The 19255-nt window shown below is 37.1% G+C and overlaps 1 protein-coding gene across 12 annotated transcripts in view; it reads left to right on the top strand.

Moving 5' to 3' along the window:
* Positions 1-19072, top strand: part of PUS7 (pseudouridine synthase 7) — a 48776-nt gene extending 29704 nt beyond the window's left edge. For 5 of the 12 annotated variants that reach the window (XM_052791046.1, XM_052791036.1, XM_052791039.1 and 2 more), the window contains 16 exons: positions 385-481; positions 591-692; positions 1608-1752; positions 3726-3743; positions 6078-6189; positions 8110-8187; positions 8547-8621; positions 9893-10021; positions 10273-10398; positions 10698-10759; positions 11180-11340; positions 12213-12339; positions 13074-13175; positions 16256-16385; positions 17508-17599; positions 18326-19072. In XM_052791046.1, coding sequence (XP_052647006.1) covers positions 385-481; positions 591-692; positions 1608-1752; positions 3726-3743; positions 6078-6189; positions 8110-8187; positions 8547-8621; positions 9893-10021; positions 10273-10398; positions 10698-10759; positions 11180-11340; positions 12213-12339; positions 13074-13175; positions 16256-16385; positions 17508-17599; positions 18326-18462 — 1693 coding nt within the window. In that variant the 3' untranslated portion in view covers positions 18463-19072. The remainder of the gene's footprint in view (positions 1-384; positions 482-590; positions 693-1607; positions 1753-3725; positions 3744-6077; positions 6190-8109; positions 8188-8546; positions 8622-9892; positions 10022-10272; positions 10399-10697; positions 10760-11179; positions 11341-12212; positions 12340-13073; positions 13176-16255; positions 16386-17507; positions 17600-18325) is intronic. The other 7 variants (XM_052791048.1, XM_052791040.1, XM_052791041.1 and 4 more) reach the window with 6 other exon arrangements.
* Positions 19073-19255: the final 183 nt, after the last annotated feature.

Genomic DNA, 19255 nt, shown 5'->3' with positions numbered 1-19255 from the left:
GAATTAATGCATGTGTGTTCACATTGTAACAGTGCGGTAGAGTCTTAAGTGCTAGTAATGACTGGTATTAAGGATATGCATTACTGATCTCTGCAAGCTAGTGAGAAAATGACTCAGAATAACTACAGCAGGTGTTTGGTTATCTGCAAAGAAGTCTGCTGTGTTTAGATATGCCAGACCTTCTGTGTTCTCATGGTATCCTTCTGAGGGATGGGAATAGGTACAGCTTTCTCACGGTTGAATTTTCTTTTATGTGAATTGAATTATGTGAATTTGGAATTCTTGAGTGAATTCTGCTAACAAAAAGCTTCTTGGGAAAGGACTTTGTGATGTGGGATTTTTTTTTTTTTTACTACAAATTTAATGCATGTTTCTTCCTATCAGATATTCGGACTTTGTTGTCCATGAAATAGGCAAAGATGGACGTGTGAGCCATTTAGATGACTTTTCTGTTCCAGTGGATGATGAGGTAAATTTTGAGGTAAAGATTTGGTAATGGCTATGCTCCTTAAGCAGAAACATTAAAAGGCTGAAAGATGTTCTGTGAGGGTTATTGAATGTTTGTTTTTCCACCCCCAAATATGTATTAGGACCCATCAGAAGAAACATTTACAGTTTTGTCAGATGAAGACAAGCAGCGTTTAGAGGAGCTCCAGCTTCTTAAGAATAAGGAAACTAGTGTGGCCATAGAGGTAAAATTAATAAATTATATGAAGGGGTGGGGTGGGATGAGAGAGTGAGTTAGTGGAAGGTACGTGATGTACTTCCTAATGCATCTAAGGTATAAGAGCAGTTTGAACATGATGCAACAGGTAATAACTGAAATGTTTCCAGTTTAGGGTTTAATTCTGTGAAGCCTTACAGATACACTCAAATTCATGCACATGAGTTGTCGTTTTGATTTCGGTGGGACTGTACACATGAACTCAAATACATGTCTTAAATTCTGTGGTGTTAAAATTTTCTTGCAGTATTTTTGTTTTTTGTCTAGTAGTATTTTATAGAATAATTATGTAAGAAGGATTAAATAAAACATCCGTCCTGATGAAAGACTATTTCAAGGTCAGCATTTAGTGATTTAATAGAAAAGAAGATAAATATGCTCTTCTGTAACAAGCAAAATAAGAAGGTACAAAATGAAATGAAAACTTTGTATTTTTAAACATCCAAATATTCCATATACTTGAAGAACAACTGTTGAGCTAAACTTGGGACACAGAGATGAGTGGGATTAAATTTGGTATTTTCAAATATGCATTCACACATTGAATAATCTTATCTAACCATTTTTTTTTCTTTATTGCATATAGAAAAACTTTGTTTTGCCAGAGTTTTCATTAGAAGAGGGAATTTTATTAAGCACAGAAGAAGGGAATAAATCTTGAGAATTTTCTTTTGTGAATATTGAAGCTGGGGTTTGTAGCAGAGTTGTTTATTATTTTTCAATCTAATTTTAATAAGTAGGCTGGACTTTTAAAAGTATACCTATTCAGTACTTTAGTGTGATTTGGTAGGTTTTCTTTAAGCATGCAAAATTTAACTCTGAGAGAATCCCTCCCATTTTGTATTACTTTATGTGGTTTCTGCATGTGTGTGTATTAACACAGGTAATTGAAGACACCAAAGAAAAAAGAACAGTTATCCATCAGGCTGTGAAGTCCTTGTTTCCTGGACTGGAGACTAAAACAGAAGATCGAGATGGAAAAAAATACATTATTGCTTATCATGCTGCTGGGAAAAAAGCACTGGCAAGTGAGTTTCAGTATCACAGCAGTTGGGTAAAGTAAATGCAAAAATTATCCCCAAACCAAAAATCGTTAGTAAATACTTCAAGTGGGTGGAGTGTACTTCATAATGTAGTCTGCCTTTGCTTTTTCCTCTTTGAAACTGATGCTGTGCATCTAAAATGACTAGGAACAGAAGGAGTGTCTCAAGTTTAAATTTCTACTTGTTTTTCTTTCCAAATCGTTCGTCAAATAAAACCATGTTAGAAGTGAGAGGATTTTTTGCTATTTCAGTGGGAATAGGCAGAATAGGGGCTTTATTTTCAGTATTGGAACTTAGCTTTCATGAACTTATCTGGACGTGTAAGAGTGCATTGTGGAAGTAAGAGGTTGTAGTTGAAATGCATACATTACACTGTCAGTCAGTGTAATCTTGACTATCTTGAAAATCCATTACAAAATTCTCAATGACGTGAATAGAGACAAGCACCTATTTGTTTTCTCAGAGTTATATTTTTTTATGAACATAATATATTTACCATGATCTTTAAGGCTACTTCTGCTGCCAGGGCTAATTACATTTGCAAAAAACTGTCTTTATTCATTATAAATCACAGTTACTATTTTGGAATAATCAAAGTAATGAAGGATTTTCAAAATGAAGTGTTGTCCACCTTAACCTTGCCAAATACTGTTTTGGTTACTGGGGATAAATTCATGTGTTCTACATCTTTTAATGTTACTACAAATTTGTTGCTACTAAGTGAGAGGATTGTCTACATGCAGAGTTGCACGTTTAACGCAAGGTATTAATGTTTTATTTAAACTGATTGCATTCCTATGTCATTTCAACCTACTACAAGTGACAGTATGTAAACCTAGCCCTTTCATTTTGAAGATGAAGGAGATGGAGAAAGGATAAGGAGATAATTTAAAATTGGAAATAACACCATCTCCACATTCAATTTAGTTACTATTTTTTAAGGCTTGTTCTAAGCAAATATGGCAATGTTGTACTTTAATTGGTACAATTATAATATGTTTATGTATCTTGTTTAACCATGTTTAGAAAATTTGTATGTTTGCATGCTTTTTGCATGGAGTATGTATACTTACCAGCACAAAATTCTCAGACAGTTTTGTTCTCTGTTGGTTCGTACTGGTTTTACCTCCACCTTTTCCTTCTGCTGCTTCTATTCTTTAACCATTGTTACAGTGAAGTGATTGTTATTGAGCTGACCAATCTGATTTAAGAGATACTGTATAAAAGAATTCAAGTATTGGAAATACGCTGAAAAGAATTTAGTGATGTGTCTCTAGGATTAAAACATTATCTGGAGCACCATCTTGTGATGCAGAGAAGCATCATCCATTCAGACTTGGATTCCTAAGCTGTGATGGTACAAACACCTGTGCATGTTGGTGGAGATGTGTGCAGTTTCAGTGAGTGTGTGTAAATGCTTATGGATTTAAGAGTGCAAGTTCTTTTTAGTCAGGATTATATTTATCTTTTGTGTTTGTATAGCCACTAATGCATCTTAGTCCTGAGTGGGTTCCCCAGGCAAGAAACATTTCAGAAGTGTAGAATATTTGAAGATTAGCTGAGATACCTGATTATTTTTGTTGATAATGTAAAAGGCTACCAAACATCCTTTGCCTAAAATTTAAAATTAGTAGCTGCTTTGTGTCTATAGTAAGTTTACACCCAAAATACTTAAAATACTGCCTTACTAAATTGTCAGTAAACTGTTTCATCATTGTCCACAAATGAAGTTTGTTGCATCTCCGATTGAAGCTTTCCATATGTTCACTGTTTGCCTCTGCACGATTCCATTGCATAACTGTCTAAATTGCTGTCATCCACCACCTAACTGTTGGATGCTCCCTAAAGCATAAACAATCCCATAACCATAAACCTGCATGTTCACCTCTAAAAACCCTTTGACAGTCTAAAAATTAAATGCTACTCTCTTGTGCTCTTTATGCTATGCATTGGGACAGAGGTCAGAACTGCAACAGGTAAGAGATGTTGACATTTCATGCTAACAAAATGAAATGCCAACCATTATGACCTCCTAAATAGCAACAAGACTGGCCAAACTAGTAACAATTAATTCATTAACACACCACACCACCCCCCCCCGATAAGTTATGCTTAAAATTCCCTGCAACAGCCAAAAATGGGGCTTGTGCTACCTCTTTTTCCTAGTGCAGTACAGGCAGTAGTCATTCAGTGCAGAGAACGTCTGCCAGTAATAAGTGACGTGAATTACCAGTTTTGACAATACTGTTTGACATCCATGGTAAATTTTCCATTGACTTCATTAAGCTGAGCCTTTGCCCTTCAGCCTTGTATTTCAGACACTACTATCTGTAGTTATACAACCTTAAAAGTATGTATCATACATTCCAATATTAAAAAAGAGCTTCCAGCCCTCAAGTTGCAGCAAAAGGTTTGGAAAAAGGGCTTAGAAATACGATTTTACTGTCAAAAATGTAACGACTCTGAAACATAGCAATAGGGAGTGCAAACTGTCCTTCTGGTCCACCTATCCAGTTGAATCCTTTGAAGTAGTGGTTGAGGAATGGTTAAATACCGGGACAGCATGATGGGCAGTGTGGTGGATAGGCACATGGCTGTGATGCCCAAAGCATGAGGAGCCCATTGGTAGGTATAGTATCTATAGAGTCCTTTTAGTCTAGCCCAGATTAGGGCTCACTTTTTGAAGGGTGTTGAAATGACCACGTGTAAGATGGATTAAATTTAAAGAACGATTCCAGCTGGAGAAGACTTTCCTTGTGAATCACGCTCTGTCTTCCTCTCTTCCCTTCTAATTACCAAGTTCTTCATGAAGGACCTTGCTCTTCAAGCTGAATGCAGTGTTTCATTGACTGTGTTTAAGAGCAGTGGTGGCTAAGAAGGGAGACCAGCAGGAGCATGAGGTCTCTTAACAGGCTTTGGACCATGCTGCTCAGTTTAGGCCCTAGGAAACTCCATGGGGGGGGGCTTTGCTTAGAAACTGATGGTATAAGGCAAGTGTTGCAATAATTTTTAAGTGATTAAAAACTATGTGTATAGTATTTTATACTGTAGCATCCAAAACTGTTTTTGCAGAAGTGTGTGTATGGATGGCAGCTTCTCAAAAAAGCAAGAATTATCTTTTACCAGAAAGTTTCCTGAAAATTAAACATATTCACTGGCTGTGTGGGATATCTGGCTTTATTAAACTAACAGGAGCAAAAAGAGCAAAATTTCCCAAGAACTTCTTTCCTGCATTGGTGTTTATGTACTGGAACAGGACTGGCTTTTTTCAGTTAGCTTTTGCTGTTAACGAAAGACACTTAAGCCCTTTTTGTACAAAACCAGGAATGTCTGCTTGGTGGCTACCAAGAGATAATGGACATCTGATTTAAAACAAAACCAAATCCTTAGTTTTCTTCTTACAAAACAAGAATTGGTAAACAAAGCACTTCAAAATTGATTGCTAAACCTGTGTAGAATCAGTCCGCCTTCCCAGTAATGCCATCAACAGTGGATGATTGTAAAAGGAAAGTTTTATCTCTGGAAGCTTTTATGTGCAACAAAAGCTTGACAAATACATTGACAGTTTTCTTCTCTCTCCAGAAAACACCTAATTGTACAGAACTGTAAATCAGTTGTAAGTCTGCTGGAGCTGAAGTTATTTTGCCCTCTGGCCTTCCCTAAACACTGCACAGTATCTGGCTTGAATTATTTGTTAATGTCTCTATTATGCCAGATTTCTCTCTTCCACAGGATTTAAAAAAAAATTCACCTTAAACTAATTTCTTATATTTTTTTTTAGTCTTTTGTAGAGATACGACCCATGCTTTTGCATGACACACAAAAAATCCTACAGAAGTAAAGAATATGTTAGTACTATAAGTAATAATTGTAGTCTTCCCACAAACAGGCCTCCAATGGTCCTCATCTGTTAATTATAGAAGGCCCTAGATGAAATGTGGAGTGGCTTTTATTGTTGAAAGTCAGTGTAATTATAACATTTTTGAGAAATTCAATCAGGCAATATGGCAGTTAAATGATTAGGGTATATTTTTAATAATTTCGTGAAAAAGGAACTGTCACCATTTCATTCAAGATTTTCTAGGTGACAGAATTGATTAAAGAAAAGCATACAGCCCAGTGGAAGGGGAGAAGGTCTTTTTCAATGTGCTTTGCAGCTTTTTTTTCTTTTTTTTTTTTTTTTAAAGCAGATGGAAATTAGCAGAAATTGACTCTTGCACATTTGTTTTAAATGTAGCTGCAATGGCAAAAATACTAATTAAATTTAAAAAAATTGACACTTTACAAATTTTCACCTTTCTTTTTTAAAGATCCAAGAAAACACTCTTGGCCAAAATCTAGGGGAAGCTACTGCCACTTTGTACTGTACAAGGAGAACAAGGATACTATGGATGCCATTAATGTCCTATCCAAATTTTTAAGGTAAGGCTGTTGTTTCTGCCAGCCTGGATAGCATGCAGTCCTCCCCCTTGTCCTGGTTTCGGCTAGGATAGAGTTAATTTTCTTCCTAGTAGCTGGTATAGTGTTGTGTTTGGGATTTAGTATGAGAAGAATGTTGGTAACACACTGATGTTTTCAGTTGTTGCTAAGTAGTGTTTAGACTAAGTCACGGATTTTTCAGCTTCTCATGCCCAGGCAGCAAGAAGGCTGGAGGGGCACAAGAAGTTGGGAGGGGACACAGTCAGGACAGCTGACCCAAACTGGCCAAAGGGGTATTCCATACCATGTGACGTCATGCCCAGTATATAAACTGGGGGGAGTGGGGGCTGGGGGGGCGGGGACAGATTGCTGCTTGGGAACTAACTGGGCATCAGTGGTGAGCAGTTGCATTGTGCATCACTTGTTTTGTATATTCCACTTCTTTTATTTTTATTGTCACTTTATTATTAATATTATCATTATTATTTTCTTCCTTTATATCCTATTAAACTGTCTTTATCTCAACCCACAAGTTTTACTTTTTTTTTTTTTTTTTTTTTTCCCCCTCTCCCAATTCTCTCCCCCATCCCGCTGGGTGGGGGGGAGTGAGTGAGCGGCTGTGTGGTCCTTAGTTGTTGGCTGGGGTTAAACCCCTGTATATTTCATGTTACTATGAATGTTATGCTTCAGAATTGTGTAAGAGCAACACAAGTGATTACTATTGCCTAATTTGTAGCCAGTGTTTAACAGTGTTTAAAAAAAAAAAGTTATTTTAGAATATCAAATTTGAAACTTGTAAGTTTTGGAAGGAGGTGAGAATGGAACAGAATGATCCCAAGAAATTTAAAAGACTGTACTCTACTACTTCAATGGAAGAAGGACCACAATTGAAGTTGGCTGATGTGAGAAAGGCTTGGCAGCTCAAAGCCTTAATGTGCGTAACCTGAATTAAAAGCCAGTTTTTTCCCAGTGTGTGAATATATGCAAGTATGTTATGAACCTGTCAGATATTGTTGTGATAATATGCTGATCAGTTCCTAAGCAGTTACAGTTGATAAACTGTTGTTCCATGTATTAATTTCTCCATGGCAACACAGTCTTAGTTCCTTTCACCCCACCAAGTGCAACAACAAAAAGATTTGCCAAAGGCGTGATGTGAACGCAGTGAATTGCAGGGGAAGGACTACTTTAAAATTGGGTCAATTCAGTGATCTACTTATAGGGAAACTTTGCTACTTCCCTTCTTTTCCCTTCGCCCTTCCTGTCCAAAAATAAATGTTTGTAATCTAGACTCTTAACCAGTATACTACTAGTATTTGTATTTGAGAACAGAATGGTAGGAGCATAGTTTGGTGGAAGAATTTATGTAATGGCAATCCTGCTACCCCCTGGTGCCCATAGCTGGAATAACTGGAAATATTCCCTGTGTAACACAGGCTGTAAAGTACAAAGTGGGAAAAGGAAAGGAAATTTTCCACTCAAGGAAAGAAGTGGATCAAATTTTAAATTAACTTCTCATATTCTCACATAATGTGTGTGCACGGTATTCAAACAGACATGTTATTTGAAGTTTAAGGAAGAAATGAACATGTTTGGGGTTTGTTTTTTTTTTAATGGAATTAGTGGTGGCTGCATGTTTGTGCGTTGAGTGGATGTATATAAAGAAGTACTTCAAAGCTTATATTCTGAAAGCACAGTTGTGGCAAAAGCGAATCTGTCTACGTATATTTTTTTCTGTGTTTTATGTACTTATAGATGAGATTAGAAAATGTCACATGTCAAATTGTAGCCAGTTCTGGGGAATATATGTATATTTTCTATTTTTAATACTGAAGATTAATAATTCTAGGTAATTATAGTGAAAATTATGTTAGATCTGTGGCTATTTTAATATACATAATATCTGTTACTGTTGCTTTTAAGAGTGAAGCCAAACATATTTTCCTACATGGGAACTAAAGATAAAAGGGCTATAACAGTTCAAGAGATTGCTGTTCTTAGGTAAGTGAAAGTACACTGGAGTATTTGCACTTATACCATGATAGCTTGAATATCTTGCTAAATACCTTGAAGACTCAGTATGCATGTGATGCAAATGGCAGATTCAGGTTCTGATCTTGTAAAGCACATGTATTAATGAAGATGCTATAATCCTTTTTTATTCCATGGTGATTGCTAGTATTTTCAGTCAGTGGTGCTCCAAGTCATAGGCTGGATACATGTATTTGGCTGAAGCAGTGGGCCAAATTGCCTGCGTGCTCTTACTTTGCATGGCTCCCATGCAACAGCAGAAAACCAGAATGACACAGTGAAAATTATGTCCTGTTTCCTTCCTGACTTTTGTTTCCCTGTTCCTCCAGCTGGAATCCTATTTTCTTTCTCACTGAACACTCTGAACAGCTCCAGAGAAGGCTAACCACTGTCTTTGCTCATCTGTGAGTAGCTAGAAGAGGCAGAAATTTATGAGGAATTTTTCCTGCCTTAACCTACTCGCATAAGTCATCTATTAAGAGAAAATAAATTTTATTTTCCTCATATTCCAAGATAATTATATGGTTTCTGGGCACTTGAAATTAGTGTTACATCCATAACCGAGAATGATGGATGCCTCACAGTCATATATGACAGTATCTGTTTAGCTAGCTGGAATATTCTGCCTGGACTACTATTTACAACTCTTTGAAAACCACACTCCTCAGCTGAGGAATTCCAAGGTTTGAGAGCCAGAAATTTGATCAAATCCTTGTTAAAAGGGGGGCATTCACTACTTAACTGTTCATATTTTTCCTCCCAGTGGTTTGCATGTGCATACGTTGGCACACATAAAAGGAATTACTGATTTATGAATTGTGAGAAGCCCCAGATTCTTGTTGCTGCAAGGCAAGTTTGCAAAGTGATGACAATTAACCAGACTTGTGGTGTAGCCATCTCAGGTGCTGTTCCTTTACTTTTAACATGATCACATTTAATGTTGTGTCCAAGAGCTTCAGTGTTTTGTAAGCATTGCCTGCGGAGGAGAGTATTGATTTGCGGTGTCTGTTCAGTAGTGCCATAGTACCCAACTCTCCTGCGCAGCCTTGGAGAAGGATGGCGCAGGAGAGGAGACATTACCATTTATCAACCCGGTCTGAGCTGGGTACGCTGGCCATGCTAGTTGATAAACTTGTCTATCCTGGTATAAATTTTAGTGGAAGTGTCAAAGAGCAGTTTGGTGATGCAAAGAACAGGGTATGCTTCCAAAAGTACTAGCAACAAAAATGACAGATACCAGTGACAGACTGGATTTCATATTTCTTCATCTGTACTAAGCTTACACAGTGACTAATTACTTAAGTCTGTGGTTATGACTGCTAACTGGAGTGTATTCATCGTGTCCTTACTCAAATAAAGCAGAGTTCAGCTTGTGGGGTACAGTATACATCAATATTGCAACGTACTTTTTGTTGAGTGCATACTGTAACATAGATCTGAAAAGACAGTACTAACAGTCTTTGTCACAGTATACATTTTCTCTTGTATAAGTAGCCTTAAGAATTACCTGTTCTTTTCTTTTAGGTATTTCATTAAAATACTTCAAAAAGGCAACAATAGAAAATGGGGGAAACTGGACTTGCTGCTTTTTGTTTTGAAATGATGGCATTTCTATATTTATTTAACTGTGTTTTTCTAGGCATAGGTTTGGTCACTGTTGTCTGTTTCTTTTTAGAATCACTGCACAAAGACTTGCTCATTTGAATAAATGTTTGATGAACTTCAAATTAGGAAATTTCAGTTACAAGAACCATCCACTGAAATTAGGAGAACTGCAAGGGAACCATTTCACTGTTGTTCTCAGGTAGTATGTTAGTATGTATTTAGAAAGTTCTGTTAGAATTTTTTTTTTTTCTCTTTAAATAGTTAAGGGATATCAGTGCATCTTGTGTAACAAAAAAGAAGAAAAGTCCTTCTATTGACAGGAGTCCGTTGAATTTGATAAGTGCTATATAATGTTGATGTTGAGCTTTAGTATTATGGGGATCACAAAATAGAGTAAGCCCTTAAGCTGTCTGTAACTCTTTTTTTTTTTTTTTTTTTTTTTAATACTAGAAACATAACAGGAACTGATGACCAGATAGAGCAAGCAATGCACTCTCTCAGGGAAATTGGATTCATTAATTACTATGGAATGCAAAGATTTGGAACCACAGCTGTTCCTACATATCAAATTGGCAGGTATGTGTTGTTTTCATCCTTTTTTTTTTTTTTTTTTTTTAGATTTTATTTTTATCACTGTATAATTTCTAATGTGTTTTGGGGAATGTTTTTCTGGCATGTTGCATGTGCCAGTTTTAATTTTAGACTTAAGAAAGAACTTGTTTCTGAACTTGCTTCAGCACGTATCTTGCGTAATACCACTACTCTTAATATTCCATAAATCTAAATACTAATACTTCTTTTTTTGCATAAGTTGGCTAAATCTCCGTAAAATATATTTAGTCAGTTCTTAATAAACTTTACTGTTTGAATCTTAGAGCTATTCTACAGAACAGTTGGAATGAAGTAATGGATTTGATATTAAAACCACGACCAGGAGGTAAGGACTGAAAAATGATACATCAAGTGTTTCTGCCTCTCCTCTTCCAAGAACTCTATGTTCACTAAAAACACTTTTAGATTTTGATTCTTTTAATTTGAAAGGTCATTTGTGAGGACAGCTTTGCACATGCTAAACTTCAGCCAGTTTAGCAATGGAGAAGCAATCTTCAGACTCTCTGCTTCTCTTTCCTTGCTGTGCAGTTTCTTGCATTGGGGGTGAAAAGGGACCTGAATACTTACACACAGAATCTGCTCAAACTTCATGTGAAGCCTTCCAGCCTCAACTATTCTGTGATTCTGTTAATACGTGTAATTACTGTGACTGAAACTTTAATTTTTCAATTGTTTTAACAAAAGGTGAGATGGATGCTGTTTTGGTGTGTAGTTAAAATTTTTTTGTTTTACATCCTTGTTCTAGCTGAAAAGGGATACTTGGTAAAATGCAGAGAAGAATGGGCAAAGACTAAAGATCCAGCAGCAGCCCTCAAGAAACTACCCGTAAAAAGGTGCGTGGAAGGACAGCTTCTACGTGGACTCTTAAAGTATGGAATGAAGAACATAATCTCTGCATTTGGCATAGTGAGTGTAAAAGTGCTGTGGGGTATTTACTTGAATAAACATTGTTTTGATGGTATCATGATGAATTTGAAATAGACTCATAGATGCTTGATGAATAGAAGGTTAAGTGTAAAATCTTTACATTTATCCTGTCTTTTTGCTTGAAGTACTGCCGCATGGTAACTGATGACATCTGTAATTAATGTATGCATAATGAGCTTTCCAATTTATACAACAAACTCTGGTATGTTGGAAGCAATACAGTTATACTTAGTAACCATGTATAATACAGATCTGAGAATTGTGCAAAGGTTCAGTATCAGAGTTCTTCTGTTGCTTTAAAAGTATAAATCAAACTGATAGTGTGCTATTGAATCAGCTTGGCATAGAGGTGGTGGATTCACTGTCATTTTTGAGTACTGTAATCAAGATCAAGTCTTTGGAGAAAATACCTCATCACCAGCAAACTACTGGCCCATTGTAGGAGCTGAGGAATAATTTCTTGTTTATGAAGAAGATAATTAGAGTAACACTGTGCTTTCACATCTGCAAAGTTTACTTAAGATTTCAGGAGGTCGAGTATGAATTCAGTGTTTTGTAATAGCCCAGGTGTTTGACGAGCTGTTGAATAAAAAAAAAACCCCCTTTTTTTTTTTCTTACTTTAAGTACAGGGGTTTTTTGTGTGGATTTCAAATGTATAAAAGCATTATTTCTTCACATACCTTTTTCCCAAATAATGAACAAAAATCAAATCTGTATATGAAGAAATTGTGTTAGTCTTGTTGCTGGAGAAGGTAACATTTCAAATATATGCCTTTTTGGTTATGATTGAGAAAAAAACCTAAAAATACATCTTTCTGATGTTTCACTTCTTTTTTTTCTTTACCTCTAGATACCAAGAAATAATCGTTTAATGTATATTCATAGCTACCAGAGTTATGTGTGGAATAATATGGTGAGCAAGAGAATAGAAGAATACGGGCTTAGAGCTGTACCGGGAGATCTCACACTTAAAGGAGGTAAAATCAGACAAACAAAGTTTTGCTGTGTAGTTCAAATTCCTAGGAAAACAAGGCACATATCTGTTTATGTGATACTGCGTACATATTTTCTTTTTCCCTCTCACCCATTTTGGTCCAGTGATTTCTGAATCCATTGGCCAGTTTTAGTCAAATTTTGCAAGGAATTTTAAGTTAGGTATTACACGTCCATGAGCTGTTGGTTTGCTTGTTTTCCCAAATAGCTGGATAGGGAAGAGAGACAATGAAGGACTGATTGTTCTCAAGAATGAACTCAAACCTATTTGAGCTATGGAGAGCTATGGAAGGATGTTATGAATATTTTAACCACAAAAGTTTTTGTTTGCGTTAGTGTCTTGTAAAGCAGAAGCTCCACTCATTTAAAACTTTCTTCACTTGGATTTGCTCTGGCATTTCCCTGGGGTGAGAATATCTGCAGTATTTCTCCTTCATGTGTGCCTGGTAAGGGGATTATTCATCTAGCAGTCCTTATTTCATTCAACTTTAAAAAGTCACTGGAAACCAGGCTATGATTCTGCCGGTAACTGTGACAGCCTTGAAGACTGTTACTTCTTTTCTTGGAAATGTTGTCTATTAAGTGGAGATAAAACACCGTAGTTATCCCTCTCAAAGTAGGCTTTGTTTCAATCAAATGGTTCATTTTAAATTTAGCTAATGTTAACTGTCACAGGCATCCATACTGGTAACTCTTCATTTTTCTGTCCTAATTGTAGCCACAGCTGTTCATATCGAAGAAGGAGATGTTGATAACTACACTATCCATGATGTAGTGATGCCGTTACCTGGATTTGATGTTATTTATCCAAAGCATAAAAGTAAGTCTGACTGTCGACTTATGTACTTACTCTGAAAATGTAAGTCTGCTTTAAGATTGTTCTTAAAAGGAAGATTAGATCTACGCAACCTTGGTGACCATTAAAACAATACACTATTTCAGATCTCTGATACGTTACTGTCAGCCTCTCCCATTTTGATAATAATAGTCTACATTGTAACTTGTTTCACTTAACATCAGTCTGTTTCATATTTCTTTTTAGCTCATAGCTTTTCCAAAGAAAGAGAGGCAAAATTATTTATCTCAGCACAAATGGAAAAAAAATGGTGAAATGTTAATTGAAAAGTGTATGCATTTGATTTTTAAATTAGAAAACAAACCAAACTTCTAGAATTTGTAACCCAAGCAAACGCTTGGAAGTTAGGAAAAAGAAACAGATCTGTTTAATTAAATATTAACCAACATGAATGTTTAAAAAAAAATATTTTAAAAAGCATATCTTTCATCTCCTGTTTATGCAGTGTCTTGGATCTAAATTGTTTTTAATGGAATAGGTTGAGTGATCTATAATTAATTGCATGGAGCATGATGTTACTATTAAGGGATAGAGTTGTAGAATCCTTTCAGTTGGAAAGGACCTCAGGAGGCCATCTGGTCCAACCTTTTGGTCAAAGCAAGGTCAGTGCTGTATTTGGGCCAGCTTGCTCAGGGCTTTGTCTGAAACTTTCAAGAACAAATAGTCTCTAAGTCTTCTCTTCTCTAAGCTAAAGAAGCCCAGTTCTCTTGGAGTCTCCTTACAGCACATGGGCTATAACCCCTGGCCATTGAGGTTGTCCTCCATTGGACTCATTCAAGTTTATCAGCATCTACTTTGTACTGGGCGCACTATTCTAAGTGCAGTCTCATTAGTGCCCAGTAAAGGGCAGTAATTGTTTTTCTTTGTGTTGCTACTGGCTAAGCTCCTGATGCTATTAGCTTTTGTTGCTGCCAGGGCGCTCTGTTAAGTCTTCTTTCCACTGGGAGTCCCAGGTGACTGTCGGCAGAGTTGCTCCCTAGCCTGGACCATTGCAAGGAGTTAATCACTCTCAGGTACAGGACTTTGTCCTTGCTGAATTTCATGAGGTTTCTCTTGGCCCATTCCTCTAGCCTGCCTAAGTCCCTCTGAATGGCAGTCCTGCCTTGAGTGTATCGACTGCCACCCCAGCTTGATTTGTCCACAAACTTGTCGGGGGGAATTCCAGCTCCTCCTCCACGTATGCTGATAAAGGTAACAGGACACATCCCAGTTCCTTGAGGAACTCTGCTTGTAACGAGCTTCTAGGTAGAGCTCAAACCAGTAGTGACTATCCTTTGAGACGATGAGCCAGCCAGTTCTTTACCCATCTAGCAGTCCACCCACTGTAATGTTCTAGTCTTGGATACAAGGATGCTGTGGGAACATGTCAACAGCCTTGCTAAAGGCGAGGTAGGCAACAGTCACTGCTCTCCCCTCATCTACAGGTGTAATAATTTCATCATAGAAGGCAGCGAGGTTGGTGGGTTTTTTGGTTTTTCTTTTCCTTTTTCCCTCTTTGGTAAAACCATGCGCACCACTATTCTCATTGTGTGCCCAGAAACATGTTCCAAGAGGATTAGCTCCATTATTTTTCCTAGGGACCAAAGTGAGTCTGACTGGTCTGTAATTCCCTAGATCATACTTCTTGCCCTTTCTGAAGGTGGGTGCAACACTTGGTTTTCTGCAGTCACCTGGGACCTCCCCAGATCAACATGATCTTTCAGAGATAATAGAGAAAAGCTTTACCATGATGTGAGCCAGCTCTCTCAGCCTGTATCTCCTTCCAATACTGGTAGTCCCTTTCTTTCCTGAACCTTGCCTCTAGGAAGAGAGGCCTGGGAGAGCTTGCTGGTCAAGACTGAGGCAAAGGAGGCGCTGAGACTGCCAGCCTTATGTCTGTCACTAGACCAGCTGCCCCATTTAGCAGCAGGCCAACATTTTCCTTGTTGTATTCTTTAATTCCTGATGTTGCAGCTTAACTCTGTTGCTCTTTGTCTGTTGCTGATTTCAACTCCAGCTGAGCTTTGGCTTTCCGAACACCATCCCTACGTGCCTGGACAATGTTTGTATAATCCTTCTTTGTAGCTGGCCCTAGCTTTTACCTACTGTATGTGTCCTTACATATGAGCTTAGTCATGAGTTCCCTACTTAGCCAAACCAGACTCCCAATACGTATGCTTGTTTTCCTCAATATTGGGTTGAACTGCTCTTGTACTTAATTGTCCTTAAAAGACCAGTAAAGTCTCTTGAGACTGTCTGCCTGTCAGAGCTAAGTCCCAGAGCTAGGATCCCGTTTATCACCTACCTCTGAGACACTTGGAAGGTAAAGATCTTTGTGATGAGCTGTGGCTCTGAACCACACTGAGTTAAAAGATTGGAAGGAGAAGCTGCAATTTTTTACATTCAATATGTTTATACTGGGGTTTGCCCACAGTAAGCCTAACTTATTCCTGTTTAAAATTCCCAACTGCATGAAGTAATGCTGGCAATTGCACTGCAGATGAAAGGCACCAGACAGCATTTTAGCTGCGGTATATTCTTGCATTTCCATTGTCTTCCCTGTCTTCCCCAGGTATGCATGCACAAGCCCTTACTGAAGGATACAAGACTTACAGAATTAACTCCTTCTGTTGGCAGTGTACTTAAAGGTCCCTACCGGCTAATTTCTTCAGAGGGCGCTCTTAACTCATTTCACTCTGCTGTTGTTTCAAAGAGAATAATGGGTAGTCTGGTGCCTTTTATTTTTTTTTTCTCTGTATACCTGAGACTAGTCTTGTGAAGTTTAGATAATTGGAAAGCATGTATGAGATGTCAATAAAATATTTTGTAAATTTTGTTTTCAGCTGAAATTTTGATTTGCTAAGATTATTTCTTGGTTACTGGCCTCTACTAATCAGGTTGTGGAAGCAAACAATGTAGGTAATAAGATTTGCAGTAAGTAATTTTAAACTTGTGTAACATTTACCCCATATATGCTGAAACTACTAAATATAAGGGAAGGAATGATCCACGAAAACGGGCTGTTTCAATCAGCCTCTCATATTAAATATTTTCCTCTCTTGCAGTTGGTGAGGCCTACAAGGAAATGCTAGTAGCTGACAATCTTGATATCAACAACATGAGGCATAAAATCAGAGATTATTCACTTTCTGGAGCCTACAGAAAGATTATCATTCGACCTCAGAATGTCAACTGGTAAGTAGGAGAATAAAGGAAATTACACTTGAATTGGCAACATTGAGTATATGTGGGATGACTAAGTATAAGAACCACTAGATTGACCCGCAGGACATACACGTAGACTGAAGCATAGATAGGGAGGAACCTCTGTGCATTTCCCTCGTGTTTTTTATGTAGTTGAAGTTGAACCTTAACCTTATTTCTTCCTTGGTTGTCTGGTTCTGTGATGCATGAGTGTCAAGACATCTATCTAGTTGTTGGACTCCTTGCAAGGGCTTGCCTGAACACTTTATAGATAATTATTTATGTTGAAACCATGATAGATAATATTCAAAACAGGGTTTTTTGTAGTCTTGCTGTGAGAAACTTGGTTTCCAATTATCTGTCTGTCAGTCAGAAAGATTTGTATCACTTAAACCTACTAAATCACTGTTGTTAGAGATACAACCTAGTTGTCATAGGGCAACTGAATAAATACCTTTTAAACAGGTGACTGTACAAATGTGCAGAAAGACTTGATCACTGATGCATAGGAAAAAAATATAGCGGGTTTAGGAGGGAGACAAAAGAAACAAATGTTTACACTTTATTTTAATTAGTGCTGATGTTTAAAGCTTATCTACTTCCCATTACTTTTTCAGCCTCATCATTACATGCAGAATTTCTGTTAAATGAATGGCAGAAAGAGTAGAATATGTATTTAAGCCCTTTCAAAGAAGTTTAGATGGCTTTCTTCAAAATGAAGGCTTCCCCCGCCCCCCTGCCCAAGTATTCTTAGAGTTGACACCATTCTTCCCATAATTTCATAAACTATACTTCTTGTATAGCTGGAAATCCTGACAGCCTGCGAGGGAAAACAGATGAGTTGTACGTAGAAAGTTCTCACTAGTTTTGTTTTTTTTTTTTTTATAATCTTCATCAAACAGAGACAAGTCTTGTACATAAAGCTTTACCAGTTATTGCACCATAAATGCTGCCTTACATTATTAGAAAATAAATTCCATTTCAGTTGTAACTGCCAATTTATAATAATAAATATTATTATAATAAATATAATTTTATATAAAACAACAAACCACAATTTTTATTCTAAATTATTTTTAAAAATAATTTAAAAATCTTCTGTATATTACAAAGGGAGGTTGTTGCATATGATGATCCCAGAATCCCGTTATTTACTACGGATTTGGATAAGCTGGAAGGAAAACCATTACCAGTTCTTCCTACAGGTAAGTTGATTTTTCTGCTGATGTTTGCAAAATAGAAGTTTGGTCTGGCTGTTGCTTTGAACTGCTACATATTGAAAGCTCTTTTAAGGAAGAGCTTTAATTTACCTAGACTGTTAAGCAATGGTATTAAAGATATCCAAAGTTAGGTGTCTAAATAAGTACCCTTATTTCTCAAGAGTGGAAGCAATTCTTCCAGCAGTCTGTATTGACTGTTACATTTTCTTAGACGCATCTGTAAAATTGTGTAAATGCTTAGAAATAAATGTCTGTGAAATGCATGAAGGTGAAATTAAGCCACAAATTGTCTATATGCTTGAGCATGTATTACTTGCGCTGAACACAAGACACTACTCAAATACTTAACGGAATTCAATAGAAATTTTTTTATGTAACTCTGGTCACAATGTCTTTTGACAATGCTTTCCAGAAAAGGTAAAGAGAGGCTAGGAATTCAGTTTTGAAAGAACAAAAGTTTATTTTGCTTTTAAAAGGAAGAAGGCCCCCAAAACACCACCTCCTGCTGCGAGAAAAATGTTAAGAAGTTGTTTTATGAAATTCTGCAGCGGATTGTAAAATTGGAGTATGGTGGTGGCAGTTGCTTTGCTTTATGGGTTGGGGGGGTTGGTTGTGGGAAATTTTAGTCGAGTTTAGATGGCAACCAGAATAAGCATTACTTATGCCCTTAACAACTTTTTCTTACTTTGTGTCTCTTACCCCTGATGATAGATGGTAAATTCAGGGCACTAAAGATGGAGTTCTCCCTTCCCCCATCCACTTACGCTACCATGGCGATTCGAGAAGTTTTGAAAATGGACACAAGCATAAAAAACCAGACACAACTGAATACTACCTGGTTACGCTGAGTAAACTGTAAAAAAGACTTAGATTTTAACATATATAAAGTGTTTTCCTATTTACATGTTCTGTACAAATCTTTAAAGATTGGTAGTAAGAGATTTGTATTTTTTTAAGTTTTTATTAGTGATGGCATTTAACTTCAGTAGTCATTTGCAAGATGATGGCTGTATTATAGATCTTAGTGACTGGTGCTTTTTAATGAATGAGTTGCTTGAGCTGTAACATGGGTGCATCTTTAAGAAACAGGCTTATAATGGTTTTGGAGCTGGAGGAATGTTTAGCTTGCTTTTTTTTTTTTTGGCAAGCACTGAATGTTTTCATGAGTTCAGCACACCTTGAAGTCTCTTGAAATACATTAAATCACAGCTTAGGAAAATGAGTTACAGCAAAATTGATGTATCGATGAACATTTATGTCGCAGGAGTTTTTGCTGGTAGCATTTGCACCGATGCGGTAGAGGACTCTGCTAGCAAGGCTTTTTACGTGCTGTACAGATGCACAGCTGTTTTAATTAGTTGGTCTTTTCATCAAGAAAATACTTGTGCGTATTTTCCTGCGTTACTAATACCTGTACCAAAGAACAGGTACCGAAAATAAATGAACCTAAAAGGCGAAGCGTGTATCAGCAACGACTTCCTTTACACATCTCGTCTGTCCGTTGCCGGCAGGGGCTGAGCCCGGCTTCTGGTAGAAAACAAAATACTACAAAGCTGTTCTAAAAAGAGGTTGCATTTTCAGGAGATAAAAAGCGTGTGTTGCTTAAAATCGCGTACAAAGGAGCCGGTCACCACTGCTGCA

The sequence above is a fragment of the Harpia harpyja genome, chromosome 6 (assembly GCF_026419915.1).
Source record: "Harpia harpyja isolate bHarHar1 chromosome 6, bHarHar1 primary haplotype, whole genome shotgun sequence".
Classification (NCBI taxonomy): Eukaryota; Metazoa; Chordata; class Aves; order Accipitriformes; family Accipitridae; genus Harpia; species Harpia harpyja.
The sequence above is the reverse complement of the archived record's forward strand: the minus strand, read 5'-3'. Positions and strand labels throughout refer to the sequence as shown.